Source organism: Nicotiana tomentosiformis, chromosome 4 (assembly GCF_000390325.3).
Source record: "Nicotiana tomentosiformis chromosome 4, ASM39032v3, whole genome shotgun sequence".
NCBI lineage: Eukaryota > Viridiplantae > Streptophyta > Magnoliopsida > Solanales > Solanaceae > Nicotiana > Nicotiana tomentosiformis.
The window spans coordinates 128,086,428-128,102,318 of NC_090815.1; the positions used below are offsets into that span (position 1 = coordinate 128,086,428).

The 15,891-nt window shown below is 34.4% G+C and overlaps 1 protein-coding gene across 1 annotated transcript; it reads left to right on the forward strand.

Moving 5' to 3' along the window:
- The first annotated feature begins 9,690 nt into the window (after positions 1-9,690).
- LOC104093909 (uncharacterized) lies at positions 9,691-13,942 on the forward strand. Its single transcript, XM_009599737.4, has 7 exons — positions 9,691-9,983; positions 11,318-11,459; positions 12,472-12,619; positions 12,701-12,776; positions 12,859-12,970; positions 13,060-13,151; positions 13,602-13,942. Exons 1-7 carry the CDS (start codon positions 9,951-9,953, stop codon positions 13,644-13,646), a joined length of 648 nt encoding a protein of 215 aa, XP_009598032.1. The 5' UTR covers positions 9,691-9,950; the 3' UTR covers positions 13,647-13,942.
- The last annotated feature ends 1,949 nt before the right edge of the window (positions 13,943-15,891 follow it).

Here is a 15,891-nt window from a genome sequence, read left to right on the forward strand (position 1 = left end):
AGTTTGAATAAAGTAAGGCTGTCTGAAAATAAACACACAGCTAAAGTGAAATAGACGGGGACTTCAGAACTGCGGACACCTTGCAGTTATACCTCAAGTCTCCTCCGAGTAGCTGAAATCCGAGCAAGTCTATGGTACGCCACTGGGACCAACTCCAAAATCTGCACAAGAAGTGCAGAGTGTAGTATCAGTACAACCGACTCCATGTACTGGTAAGTGCTGAGCCTAACCTCGACGAAGTAGTGACGAGGCTAAGGTGGTTCACTTACATTAACCTCTACGCAATATTGATAATAACAACAAATAATATAAATTAAACAAGTATCTCATTTATAATAATTGAAACCAACCCAACAGTCATAATCCATTATTATTTCAACCAATTCTGTTGCAGCGTGCAACCCGCTCTCACAATATATTCACATTCAATTCTGTTGCAGCGTGCAACCCGCTCTCACAATATATTCACATTCAGTTCTGTTGCGGCGTGCAACCCGATCCTCCAATATTAACTTTTAATAAGTCTGTTGCGGCGTGCAACCCGATCCTCCAACATTGACTTTTAATAAGTCTGTTGCAGCGTGCAACCCGATCCTCCAATATTGACTTTTAATAAGTCTGTTGTGGCGTGCAACCCGATCCTCCAATATTGACTTTTAATAAGTCTTTTGTGGCGTGCAACCCGATCCTCCAACATTGACTTTTAATAAGTCCGTTGCGGCGTGCAACTCGATCCTCCAATATATTCAGTATAATCAATCATGTTGCAGCGTGCAACTCGCTCCTCCAACATTTTTATTTACCAATTCTTATAGGAAAAATTTTCCCAATAAAGGTAACAATTAATATAAAATTACGAGACAACAAGCATACAATAATTATGGTTTAATTATGAAGCAAACAATGACAAATAGCAAATTATTATGGAAATCAGGGAGCAAATAGGTAGTTTAATATTTATTATACTAAATGTCAAATAATAATTAAGGCACATAATTCAAATAGCATGTAACAATTAATGCAGGGATTTAAGAATTTATATTTGCAAAGAATAAGAGAGAAACAATTATTATAATAATTAATTTATGATTAAAAATAATTTATGATTTTTCAAGTATGCAGGCAAACAATTAATTTGACGACGTATAGACACTGGTCACCTCGCCTATACGTCGTTTACATGCAATTCACATAACAAATAATTTAAGGGTTCTATTCCCTCAAATCAAGGTTAACCCCGACACTTACCTCGCTTTGCAAATTTCAATCAATTATTCTACCATAGCTTTTTCTTTTAAATTTGCCTCCGAAAGCTTCAAATCTATTCACAAATTTTTCGGATAAAAATCCAAAATTTATTAAAATATTTGGCAGTGGGACCCACATCTCAAATTTCGGAAAAACTCATGAAATTCGAACACCCATTCCGATACGAGTTCAACCATACCAAATTTGTCCAATTCCGATATCAAATGGACCTTCAAATCTTAAATTTTTATTTTTGAAAAGTTTTAGAAAAATTTCAATTTCTTCCATCTAAATCCGAAATAAATGATGAATATAGACATGGATTTGTGAAATATAATCACTTTATGATAAAGAACACTTACCCAGTTCAAAGTCGTGAAAATTCTCTTTGAAATCGCCCAAATCCGAGACTTAAAACTTAAAAATGAGTAAAAATAGCTAAGACCCGATTTTATGTATTCTGCCCAGCATTTTCGCATCTGCGGTGCCTGGGCTCGCATCTGCGAAAAGGGGCTGTCAGGCGAGGTTCCGCATCTGCGGACAAAATATCGCACTTGCGACGTCCGCTTCTGCGCAAAAGGGCCGCACCTGCAAAGGCCGCATCTGCGATGGATGTCTCGCTTCTGCGAGCTCGCACCTGCGGTCAAAATTCCGCAGGTGCGATTATACCAGAACCCAAATTTCAGATTTTTGCTTAAGTCCAATTCTTGTTCCGATTTCGATCCGTTTCATTCTCGGGATATTCGGGACCCCGTTCGAATATACCAACAAGTCCCGTAACATAATACGGACTGACTCGGGCACGTCAAATAACACTGAAATTACAATTCACACCCCGATTTGAACTTTGAGTTTTAAACTTTCAATTTGCAAATCGCGTGCCAAAATATATTAAATGAATCCGGAATGACTTCAAATTTGGCACACAAGTCATAAATGACATAACGAAGCTGTTCAAATTTCCAAAATCGGGTTCTGGCTCCGATATCAAAAAGTCAACCCCGTGGTCAAACTTGGAATATTTAGCCTTTAAATTGCTAGTTCCGTTAAATGGCCATAACTAGAGCTAGGGACCTCCAAATTAAATTCCGAGCATACGCCCAAGTCCCAAATCATGATACGGAGCTATCGAAACTGTCAAAATACTGATCTGGGTCCGTTTGCTAAAAATATTGACCAAAGTCAACTTACTTGAATTTAAAAGCTCTATTTTACATTTTAATTTATTTTTCACATGAAAACTTTCCAGAAAATTTTACGACTGCGCACGCAAGTCGAAAAAGGATAAATGGTACTTTTTGAGGTTTTAGAATACAGAATTACTTAAAGATGATATGTTGGGTCATCACAATTTTGACCATAGTCGAAAATGTATGAAGACGACTCCGGAATGAAGTTTTGTCAGTTCCGTTAGCTCCGTTGGGTGATTTTGGACTTGGGAGTGTGTCCAAAAAATTATTTGAAGGTTTGTAGTGGAATTAAGCTTGAAATGGTGAAATCTAATTTTTGGAAAGTTTGACCGGGGGGTTGACTTTCTGATATCGGAGTCGGAATCCGATTCTGAAAATTTGAATAGCTTCGTTATGTCAATTATGACTTGTGTGCAAAAATTTGAAGTCATTCCGAATTGATTTGATGTGCTTCGGCACAAGATATAGAATTTGAAAGTTCAAAGTTCATAGATTTTGACTTGAGGTGTAATTCGTGTTTTTGGTGTTGTTGAAGGTGATTTGAAAGTTCGACTAAGTTCGTATGATGTTATGGGATGCGTTGGTATGTTTGGTTGAGGTCCCGAGGGCCTCGGGTGTGTTTCAGGTGTGTTTCAGATCATTTTGGGCTAATTTGGATGCTGATTTTCTGATATCTGGTATTGTTCTTCGCGTTCGCAAGGAGACTCTCGCGTTCGCGAAGAAGGATTTGGCTTCTGGGATTTTGTTCTTCGCGTTCACGAAGGGACTCTCACATTCTCGAAGAAGGAAATCTCTGTTGCAATGGTCTGACTTTGGAGGCTCATATCTCGCAATATATAAGGAATTTGGAGATGATCCAAAAATAAAAGTTGTAGCCTTTGTGTCTAATTTTCAGAAAAGTAAACCATTTGTCATTTGGAGTTGTGTACCAAAAGTTATGGTAGATATACTACAGGCTATTTGGGAAGAGTTTGGAAATCTCTGTTGCACAAGGCTGATTTTGGAAGATTATATCTCGCAATCTATAAGGAATGAGGAGATGATCAACAAATAAAAGTTATAACTCTTTGAGTCTAATTTCCAGAAAGTTAAACCATTTGTCATTTGGAATTTTGTACAAAAAGTTATGACCATTATACTAGAGGCTATTTGAGAAGAGTTTGAAAATAGTGGTTGGAGAATTTGTTCATCGCGAACGCGAGGGAAGGGTCGCGAACGCGAAGAACAAATAACTGGGCAGCAGAATAAAGTCCAAATTCGCCTCATTCTTCTATTTTTGGACCAAGGAAGCTCGGGTGAGGCGATTTTTCGAGAGTTTTTCAAGAAAAATATTGGGGTAAGAATCCTAACTTGATTTTGGTTAAATTACATGAATCTATTGTTGTTTTTATCACTAAATTAGTGAATTGGGTTGAAAATAGTAGAAATTCTCTAGACTTTAATTTAAGATTTGAAGGGCGATCCGTTATCGGAATTTGATAATTTTGGTATGGTTGAACTCTTATCGGAATGGGTGTTCGGATTTCGTAAAAAATTTGTCGGGTTCCGAGGGGCGGGCCCCGCGCTGACTTTTTAGAATAAAATTTTAATTTGGTGTTTTATTATTCAAAATTATTTTCGATGAATTTTAATGAAGTGGTACAATTAATTTGGATAGATTTGAGCTGTCCGGAGGTCAATTCAAGCAAGAAGGCGATTTTGGAATATCGGCATAACTTCGATAAGGTAAGTGTCTTGCTTAACCTCGAGCGAGGGAATTACCCCTTATACATCGAGTCTTATGTGCCATTTGTGAAATGTGAAAAGTCGTGTACGCGAGGTGACGAGTACGTACTCGGGCTTATATGTACAAATTTTATTGGTTTAAGTTTTAGGCATTCTTATGTATTAAATTAGATAATTGTTAGCATTAGTAAATCCTTGAATTATCACGCCTTGTTCCTTAATTGTCAAATTTGTATTTTATATAATAATTTGGTGTTATTTTCACTTGGATTTTATGTGAATTCTGTGTGTTTGTTGACTTGATATTTTTCTTGGAATTAAATATATGATGGAATCCTTATCTGCAAATATTTATTAAATAAATTTAAATTAAGGAGTTAATATAATTATCAAGAATTTGGATTAATGAGGGTATTGCCCTATATTGAGTATTTTTCACCTCTGTTGATTGCTTTGAGGTTTATTATATATTGTGTGGAGCCTTGGGCTATTTGTTGAGAAATTTAGTGATTCTGCTATATATTTGGAATTTGGTTGTGGTCAGTGGAAAACTATGATATGAATTATTGTATCATGTTGTGGTTTAAACACTCTCCTTGATATTATTTATGCTTCCTACCTTGCTTGTTAATGATATACATGTGCTTGGTAAGGAAGAATGTAAAGCACGAAGGGTGATGTCGTGTCATTTGAGAGTGTAAAGCACGAAGGGTGATGACGTGCCATTTGAGAGTGTAAAGCACGAAGGATGATGTCGTGCCATTGAGAGTGTAAAACACGAAGGGTGATGTCGTGCTATTTCATTTATATTATCAGATGAGGACGAGAGTAAAAGCACGAAGGGTGATGTCGTACAATTATTTTTATATTATCATATATTCATGGCACGAAGGGTGTTTCCGTGCAGGCGAGGGCGAGAGACATACATTATATTGTGATACCGTTTTGTTGTGTATACATTCATGCCTTTATCTTGAGATGTTATTGTGCACATATATTTTCTGTGTGACTTGTAGTCGTTGTTGCTTCATGTGTGCCTCCACTTTATTTCTTTTATTGTTGTTGGCATTTCTCCCACCTAGTTAGTACTATTATATGTATGCACAGTGAGGAAGATATAAATGCACAAAGGGTGTTGCCGTGCCAATTGATTTGAATCAAATATATATATTGGGTGAGAATGAGCTAAGTGCACGAAGGTGTTGCCGTGCCATTTGATGTGATATGTTGACTGTATTCCTCACGCCAGGAAAGTTAAATGAGGCGTCACATGGTGACTTTTATTTGAAAGAATTAGATTAGAAAGATATTTATTTGAAAGAATGATATTATAAAGATATTTACTTGAGAGAAGTATATTTGAAAGATATTTATTCGAAAGAATTATATTAGAAAGATATTTATTTGAAATAATTATATTATAAAGATATTTACTTGAAAGAAGTACATTTGAAAGATATTTACTTGAAAGAATTATATTCGAATGGTATTTACTTGAAAGAATTATATTTGAAAGATATTTACTTGAAAGAATTATATTCGAAAGGTATTTACTTGAAAGAATTATATTTGAAAGACATTTACTTGAAAGAATTATATTCGAAAGGTATTTACTTGAAAGAATTATATTTGAAGATATTTACTTGAAAAAATTATATTCGAAAGGTATTTACTTGAAAGAATTATATTTGAAAGACATTTACTTGAAAGAATTATATTTGAAAGATATTTACTTGAAAGAATTATATTCGAAAGATATTTACTTGAAAGAATTATATTCGAAAATATATTTATTGAAAATTATTATATTCCAGAGATTTTTATTGAATAACTTAAATAAAAGATGTATATTCTGAAGGACCCGATTAATTGGCTGTACCTGTGTTTATTACTCGTTTGAGCAATATTTATGGTGTTCCTGTTACCTTGCTGTTTAAATCACTAGTTGATTGATGTTGCTATTACTGCTATTTATTTTCTATTATTTTTGCATGCTATATTGCATAGGTTATTAGACTAGTGAATGTCTTGACTGTACCTCGTCTCTACTCCATTGAGGTTAGTCTTGATACTTACTGGGTACCGACCGTGGTGTACTCATACTACACTTCTATATATTTTTGTGCAGAACTAGGTATTGGAGATATCGGACTTGAGCAGAGTTAAAGCGGGATCGTAAGGATTCAAGGTAGAGCTGTTTGGTCATCGCAGTCCCTTGGAGTCTTTTCATTTCATTGTACTGTTAATTTTTAATCAAACAGTATTGTATATTCGGTCCTCGTGATCATTCCATGTATTCAGTTAGAGTTCGTGACTCAGTACTACCAGTCTTGGGAGGTTGTATATTCATATTTATTCCGCTGTTAGTTTTGGTTACTTATTTAATTCAAAAAAAAAATGGCTTCAAAATGTGATAGAAATCGGCTTACCTAGTCTTAGAGACTAGGTGTCATCACGATGCCTGTGGTGGGATTTTGGGTCGTGACATTGTTGGAACTCCAGAAGAGCTCCAAAAGGCAATTGAATATCTTAAGAAAGAATTTGAGATGAAAGATCTTGGAAAGACAAAACTTTGTCTTGGCCTGCAAATTGAATATTTAACAGACAGGATCTTTATCCATCAATCTGCCTATACATAAAGGGTCTTAAAATGCTTTTACATGGACAAAGCGCACCCATTGAGTACACCAATGGTTGTTCGATCACTTGAAGTGAATAAAGATTTGTTCCGACCTCCAGAAGAGGATGGGGAACTCCTTGGTCCCGAAGTGCCCTATCTCAGTACAATTGGTGCACTAATGTATCTTGCTAATGCTACAAGGCCTGACATAGCATTTTCTGTTAATTTACTAGCAAGATATAATTCTTCTCCTATATGGAGACATTGGAAGAGGATTAAGCATATATTGCGATATTTAAAGGGAGCTCTTGATATGAGTTTGTTTTATGCTAACAAAGATAGTGCAGATCTTGTTGGTTATGTAGATGCAAGTTATTTATCTGATCCCCATAAAGCTAAATCTCAAACCGGATACGTGTTTACATGTGGAGGTACTATCATATCATGAAGCTCCACAAAGCAATCTATTGTTGCTACTTCTTTAAATCATGCTGAAATAATAGCTATTCATGAAGCAAGTAGGGAATGCGTATGTTGAGATCAATAATTCATTTTATTCGAGAAAAATGTGGTTTGAAATGTGAGAAAAGACCCACAATTTTATACGAAGACAATGTTGCATGCATAACCCAATTGAAGGGAGGATTTATAAAAGGAGATAGAACGAAACACATTTCACCAAAATTATTCTACACACGCAATCTTCAGAAAAATGGTGACATTGATGTGCAACAAATCCGTTCAAGTGACAATCCGACAGATTTATTCACTAAATCTTTGCCAACTTCAACTTTTGAGAAGATGGTATACAAGATTGGAATGCAGAGACTCAAATATTCAAATACACGATGTATTCTTTTTTCCTTACTAAGGTTTTTTCCCACAGGGTTTTCCTTATAAGGTTTTTAATGAGGCAGCTAGAAATGCGTATTACTAAATATGTGTACTCTTTTTCCTTCACTAGGATTTTTCCCACTGAGTTTTTCCTAGTAAGGTTTTAACGAGGCACAATACCTTTTAATGAACATCCAAGGTGGAGTGTTATGAAAATAATTATATTGTGAATGTCCATTTATTACTCCGCTATAGATAATCTTCCTGAAAAAGATTATCCATTTAGTACTTTGTTGAAATTTATCTACAAGCAGCTGATGCAGGCAGGTTGCAAGAAGCCCAATGAAATGATTTGCAGTAGATTTTTATTAAACAGGCAGGTTGCAAGCAGCTCATGCAGACAACTTACAAGCAGCTAAAGAAAAGTCTTGCAGCTGCTTCCTGAAAAGCCTCGCATCTGCTTCCTTTTTTTATAAATAAAGGAGTTTTCAGTTCATTATTTACATAAATTTGAAGTTTGAATAATATATCAATCTCTATATTTGTATTCGGTTTATTTACTTTATAATTTTTATTTTATAACAAAAAGTAAATAGTCAACGAATTTTGGCTCGCGAGTGTTGAGAAATTGGAATGTATCTCGATCCATGTGCACATACGGCGTGGCATCATCCTAGCCCCATATCTGGAGACTGGAGATGCAGCTTACGATCCTGGACGTCCGTTTGATATGGGAACAGCTGTTCGCCGATATTATATCCAGAAGATTCTCACACGTGGAAACACATACTTCAGCTTTTGCATAAAATACTCTCTGTCAGTTAGTTGTATAATCAGTTAGTATATGACCAATGAAGAAACGACACGTGGAGTAGGTAATTAGTTAGTTTTATAATCAGTTAGTATACTTCTGTGTATACTTGTACAGTGTATCTTTTTTACACAATGGAATTACTATGTTAGATATGATTAAACAAGAAAAAAAAAAAGAAAAAGAGGGTTGGGCAATTTATTTAATCTGTTTCATATAGGTATTAAAGATTACAGTAATGTTTGGCGAAAAGCACTTATCTAATTTTGTTTTGAGGTTATAGATGTTCCTAATTCCAACTCCATAAGGCCGTTACTTCTTAAATGACTTAATAGTATTATTTTTCTAAAATGTTAAATATTATGAAATAAATTTTATTCGTTAACAGATTAATATTTTTGAAATAGAAAAAAGTATTATTTTCTTAGGTTCTGTCATTTGTTTCTTAATACTATTTACTTTGGATTATTGAGTTTTAAATTTATGGCGATCCTACGTGCGTAAGATGTGCTCGAGGATCATATTAAGTTTAATTTACTTTGAATGTTTACACAAATAGCTTGTCAAATTTAATGTTACTTTTCTTAATCGGTATATAGATTATATAATGATTATACATATATTATATATCCGTGGACTATTTTTAGTTAAGCAGTTGAGTGAGCGACTATTTAGGTTAATTCTTCAAGTGCATTGGCAAGCATCTCATTTGTGTTTCAAGTTTCATCTCTCTTTCCCCTCCTCAACATTTATTTTCAATTTATGTGAAGGAGGTGACATCTTTTTGCTCACTTCTAAAGCCTTTTTATGTACTTGATGTATTTTTAGTGAAATTTATCTTACCTCATAAAAGAAAAATTGCTTGTTAACTTGATACACCACCTGATAGGATTATATTGTAACATGTCCTTAAACAACTGAAAAGATCCAAATATACTTTGGAACAATCAAAACCTACAAAACTAATTTTTCAAAGATCGAAAATATTTAGTGAAAGGAGCATATTTAAGGGAAAAAGATTGTGCGAGAGGAAACTGGATAAACGAATTTAGCATTTAAAATCTATGGTTCAGTATTTAAAATTCTTAATACCAAACTTATTATATATTTAAAATTAGAAGGCTTACATGTCCGTATGTAAGCAACCACTGCTAATAGCTTAATAGGTTCATATCTAATTATTTATTATAATTTCAGTAAACTTTTTAACTTATGCTAAAGTATCAAATTCAAATTAATCCACTAATATAAAGTTTTCCGTATAAAGATAGATCCCACTGCCCGGCGCCGTGTCCTAATTCCTAAACCAAGAAAAATAACGTATCCAACGAAAATCCGCAGTCTTTCCCTCTGCTTCAAAGTCTTATTAAACACACACACACACAGAGAACGCAGCCATCAAAACGTTGCATAGCAGTGCAAGGGTTACTTTGCAAAAAAACTTGTTCTTCTTCCAACCGACCAAAAATTGGGTACCAGCAACGCAGTAATAATCGAATAATTTTAAGGGTGTGGTGGACGAATGGATATTGATCCCCGACAATACGAACACATTGTAAGTTAATTTTCTCTTATTCCGCAATTTCAATATAAAGTTGGTTCGTTTTCATGTTCTATTACCGTTCGAAGTTTTAGTTATTTGATAAGTACCATTGACCTTTTGTTCAAATCTTTTGAATCTGTAATTTGTTAATAATTGACTTCGACAGTTCTTTTTGATAATTGGCTACTTGTATATGTGACATTGTGGTCATATGTATATATGGGGTTGTTTAGTTTTTTTTTATTCATATAATTTTTTCTTATTAGGGAAATTGGGGAAACCTTATCGTCTTTTACCCTTCCTTAATCATATTTTGCTTTTGGAGGATCAATTTGACCAATTGTTGAAGTCATCCAAGGCATGGGTATTGTGTTTGTTGAAAATTAGAGATTGAGTTTCTGTAAAAAGAAAATACTAGGTGATTTTTTGCCATATGCCTAAGTTTTAGTGGGCGAGTTACTAAGTACCTGTACTTGTGGGCAGTAACAGGTACTCGGTGGAATAGTCGAGGTGCGTGTAAGCTGGTTCGGACACTACCATCATAAAAGAAAGATGACGCAAAAAAGTAAACTACAAGTTGCTACCTTTATCCAATTTCAAAATAATGAGCCACTATTATATTATACTTATAGTGGTAAGCATATATCATAACAGTCTGTAACAAAACGTATATCACTATTGTTTTGTATGACTATTTGAATTGAGAAGCGAGTAAAGGGAGAGTATAATATGCACCAGTCCACATGTTTGGTATTATGATGTTTGAAGATGCTAAAAGAGGGCAAGATAGACCTAAAACACGAGGTGTTGTCTCAGGAGACCTATAGTCTCTCATAACCAATGTAGACTTACTTAAGAATACAATGGGATCGAATGATATATAGACGATATTAGTTAGGATTAAGAATTAGTTATTGTTGCACTTATATTAGGTGTGGTGTTCACTAGGAGTGTTGTTTGTTTGTTAGTATAGGGATAAGTGGGAGATTTAAAGAACTTGTTGTTTTAAAGGACCTCTAGTTCATCCTTAAAGAAAAATGATTTAGTATTAACAATGGAATGTGCTCGATCTGAATGAGGATTGACTGGTTTGGGATATAGCCAACTCCGACTGGTTTGGGATTGAATAATAGTTAGTTGATTGATAAAGTTTTAAAAAGTTGACTTTAAGATCAATATTAAGAAATTTTTTGAAAATAACCTATTGCCAGAGATGTTTGTTCTTGTTTGTGGACTCTCTTTCATTGTTCTGTCTTGGAAAACTTTCAAAAATTAAAGATCTATGATTTAGATGAATCTTGTATCATGTCTAACTTTTAGTTTTTGCTGGCGTGCTTCGTCAATAGGCTGTCAATGATGGTGATGTTCACAACATTGTCATGTCATACCTTGAGCATAATTGCTTCACAGACACGTTGGAATCATTTAATGCCTCCACTGGCATGAAGCAGAATGCAAATCATCTGGAGGATATGGAGAAGAGAAAAAGTAAGTGATAGTTTTCATCAGGCTCAGATTGCTTCTTGAAGCTTGTTTATTCTCATTCTTTTCATTGTGTTACAGGTAATGGCATTAACATTTCCGTAAGCCCATATAGTATTGGTTTGCTTCTGAGCATTGATAAAAGTTTTCCTTGATAATTAAACCCCCCTTTTTTTTCCTAATGAGCATTTTTATTTGAGAAATAGCCTTGTTTGTAATAGCTTGCTTCATTTTGATGCCCATGCTGCTTTTCTGTTGATTTTCCAACACAAATTTTGCATCCTACTGTTTTTTGTGCATATCATACTCATTTTGATATGTCAAAAGACTGTAAACTTGGGGCACAAATTTTACTTCATCGTTATCCTCCAATGCTTGACGATTGAATGTATTAACACAATAATTGAAGGTGTTAAAAGGGGACGAGATAGACCTAAAATAACATGGAAGGAAGCTGTCTCAAAAGAACTACAATCTCTAAAGTCCATGTTGGCTTAGCAAACGATAGAACAAATTAGAAGAAAATATCCAAATAGGCAATATTGGTTAGTCGGGAATAAGGTTTGGTCTTTGTTGGTACACGTATGGTAAGTCTAGTATGTACCAGGTATATTTTCACCTTGGTTAAAGAATGATGTGTCAATATCAGGATAAGCGCGAGATTTAAAAGCCCTAATTATGAAATGAGCCCTAGTGAGCAGAATGAATGTATAGAACTCAGATAACCAACCCTACTAGCTTGGGGATTGAGACGAAGTGTTGTTGTGTTCACCTTCAATGTATAGGAATTGCAGATGGTTTTACCTATTTCAATAAAGAAGGGGCAGATTTGAATATGTTAACAAGAGGCTGTTTTATTTCCTTTTTTCCTTTTCCTCTTTATAATTCAGTTTATCCAGTCCGCGGTAAGCGTTGACATGCTGTAAGATGAAGTCGTTTGGATTCTGGTTTTCCACTTATTAATTTTTGTCTTTTAGACGTGTTTGATTGATAGTCCTAACCATAGAGTTATCTCCAGGGATTTATCATTTGGCACTAGAGGGGAATGTACTGAAGGCCATTGAACTTACAGAGCAGCTCGCTCCTGACTTATTGGAAAAAAATAAGGATCTGCATTTTGATCTCTTGAGCCTTCATTTTGTTGGACTTGTCTGCTCAAGAAAATGGTGAGCACGGTAGGCCAATGGCTTCTTTGGCAGAGATGAACTTACATTTTCTGACAATTTTTTACTATCTTCCTGTGGCAGCACAGAAGCTCTGGAATTTGCACAGAGGAAGTTGGCTCCTTTTGGAAAGGTGCAGAAATATGTTGAAAAACTTGAAGTACGTTTCTTCCGTAGCGAATCTCTCAGATATTCTCTTTTTATTACCTTGAACTTGTCTAAGTATTGGAATTTTGTGGCAGGACTTCATGGCTTTATTAGCTTACAATGAGCCAGAAAAGTCGCCCATGTTTCATCTATTAAGCTTGGAGTACAGGCAGCAAGTTTCCGATAGTTTGAATAGAGCAATACTTGGTGTGTTTTAACGGGTCTTTCTTGGTGTTATGATTTCTTATGGCTACATTCTGTCCTCTCACTCATTTTCTATGTCATGCTGCTGGCAGCAAATTCCAACCTCCCCAGCTATTCTGCAGTCGAAAGGTTGATACAGCAGACAACTGTTGTAAGACAATGCTTAAGTCAAGAATCCACTAAGGTTTGATCTTAGAACTTTATTTCATGATCTGTTGCTTAGCATTCTGCGGACAGGGAGTATAGAGGAGTGAAAATAAGTGTTAGAAAGGGAAAATTTTGATATAGCAACAGATGATCCATCCCTGGCGCAACCCCATTCTCCCCTCCCCCCCCCCCCCCGGTCCCTTTTTTGTTTGTCCTTTAGGTTCATTTGGCTTCTTATCAGTTGGAGCCTCCAATTATCTTGGTAGAAATTTGATTTTTTTCCCCGCCTCAGTACACTTCTCGGACAGTAACCTCCAATTATCAAGAAGTAACACTTCTTTGTCGTGTTACTTACGCTAAATCATTTTTTTCCACAAGGACCATCTACTTGCTCCAAACTGCCTCACTTGAAAATTTAGCAGTTCCAAGATTCTTGATGTCTGATCGAGTTGCTATACTAACTTTTTGATGACCGTAATGTTTGCAGGAAGGGCATCCACCATTTTCTTTGAAAGACTTTATGAAGAGCTAGGTGAGCCAATTTTGGAACATGTTTCCACCACTCACAGGAGCAATTACTGCATCTTGAATTCCACTGGCAGCTAGATTCGCATTGTCTACTTTCAGAAAGCAAGAAACGGAACGGCGGATCATGGATTCTATGACGTTTTTAAGACCTCGCGAGTCAGCCTTAGGGCAACTGTGAGACATTAAGTTTTACTAAATACCACGATACCAGTTACGCCATTTGTTTATATTTACTTAAAAGGTCATAAGTGAATGTGTTAGTCAAATTCTCTGTTTAAATGAAAATTCTTATGCTCTCGACATTAGAAGAAGATTAGATCAGGGAGAAAATGTCTTTGATCAAATAGAAGGATAGCTGTATGTCTTTAGTGACTTCTTTTAGCCATTCCTTCTTTACATGAGTGATCAAAACAAGTTGTTTCTCGTAATCAAACTGAAGTGACACTAACTCTTGACCATCAAATAATCACAAGAAAATCCAAATTGTGGCTAACTGGTGGTTTGCCGTCTCCACGACTTTCCATTTTTGGGGCTGCTCCTCAAGCCTTCATCTCTGATCTCTCTCTTTTCTAGAGAAGATTTTCTTTCCTTTTTCAGGCTGTAGTAAGTTTTGGGTGTGTACATAGTACCATGAGTAATGAAGGGGAGTCTTGGCGTAACTGGTAAAGCTGCTGCCATGTGACCAGGAGGTCACGGGTTCAAGCCGTGGAAATAGTCTCGAAATGCAGGGTAAGACTGTGTACAATAGACCCTTGTGGTGCGGCCCTTCCCGGGACCCTGCGCATAGCGGGAGCTTTGTGCACCGGGCTATTCTTTTTAAATGATATAATTTAGTCTATCATTTAAATGGTCACTCAACTATTTAAAATTATCTAGTAAAGTTATTTTTTTTTTTGTAACAGAAAAGTGATATAGCTATTTCTATAACACGGTCATTCAACTAGATTTCATAAACTTTCACCGACTAAATATCAATTTTACCCTCTAATAGCATATTTGGCCAAGCTGAAAAAATCAGCTTATTTTGATAAATATTTTTTTCAAAAGTGCTTTTCAAAAAAGTACTTCTGGAGAAAAGCATGGCTAATCAATTTGAGAAATACTTTTTGAACAATAATTTGTGTTTGGCCAAGCTTTCTCAAAAAGTGCTTTTATGTGTCAAATTACAAATAAGGACATGAACAGATTTGCTTAATAGTTAATATTATATAAGTAGATAAATAATTATAAATTTTTATTATTAAAGATAATAATTAAGTTTTTTATTTTATTTAAGTAAAATATAAAAATAAAATTGAAAAGTACTTTATTCTTTCAAGATAATTTAAATATATCAAAAATCATCCAATAAATATGAAAGTTCATCCCAAAAGTCATTTTATATTACTTAATAGTTTAAACTAAGTAAGGTTATTTTGATATATATATAATATTTTGCAAAGGGTATTTTTGGTAGGAAGAAAAGTCAAAACTGCTTCTGCTTCTGGGGAGAAGCTACTTTTTTCTGCTTCTTCAAAACTGCTTTAGCTTCTAGCCAAAAGCACTTTTTTTTCAAAAAAATGCTTGGCCAAACACCTCAAATTGAGGAAAAAAACACTTTTGGCATGATGAGAAGCTTGGCCAAACAAGCTATAAATTATAAACCTTTATCTGTTTTATATTTTTTAATATTATAATTTTTTCACTTTTTACTCTATATTATGGACTTACATGTAGAATAAATAATTTTTTTATATAAAGAAAAAAAGAAAAAAAACGGTTTTCAAATATATATGATGTTGGAATAAAATAATTAAGCAAAGTTCTGAAGCAGATATAATATGTTTTATAAATATTTTTTTTATCTTAAATAATTATTTTTTATATTACATACGTGAGATATATTCATTCGCGATTTTGTAAATAAATTGTGAGTTTTATTGTTATTTTCAAGATTATTGATGGGATAAATTCTTCTAGTTAAATTTTTTACTGTGCTTGATTATTTTATTCATCGATTTATGTACTTAAACTCTTATTTTATAATTTAGATATAATTTTTAATATAATATTTATGTGATTTAAAAAAATATAGTTTAAATAGAGGGATGAAGGAATTGAGTAAGTTTTAATAGCATTTGACTGATTGAGCCAAATAATTGTAAAATTAGTAGCCTGTTATAAAATATAGCTCAAAGTAATAATTTAGAACAAGGAAAAACAAGCTAAGAGATATATAGAGAAAGAGAGGAGAGATTCTTATTTCTTGT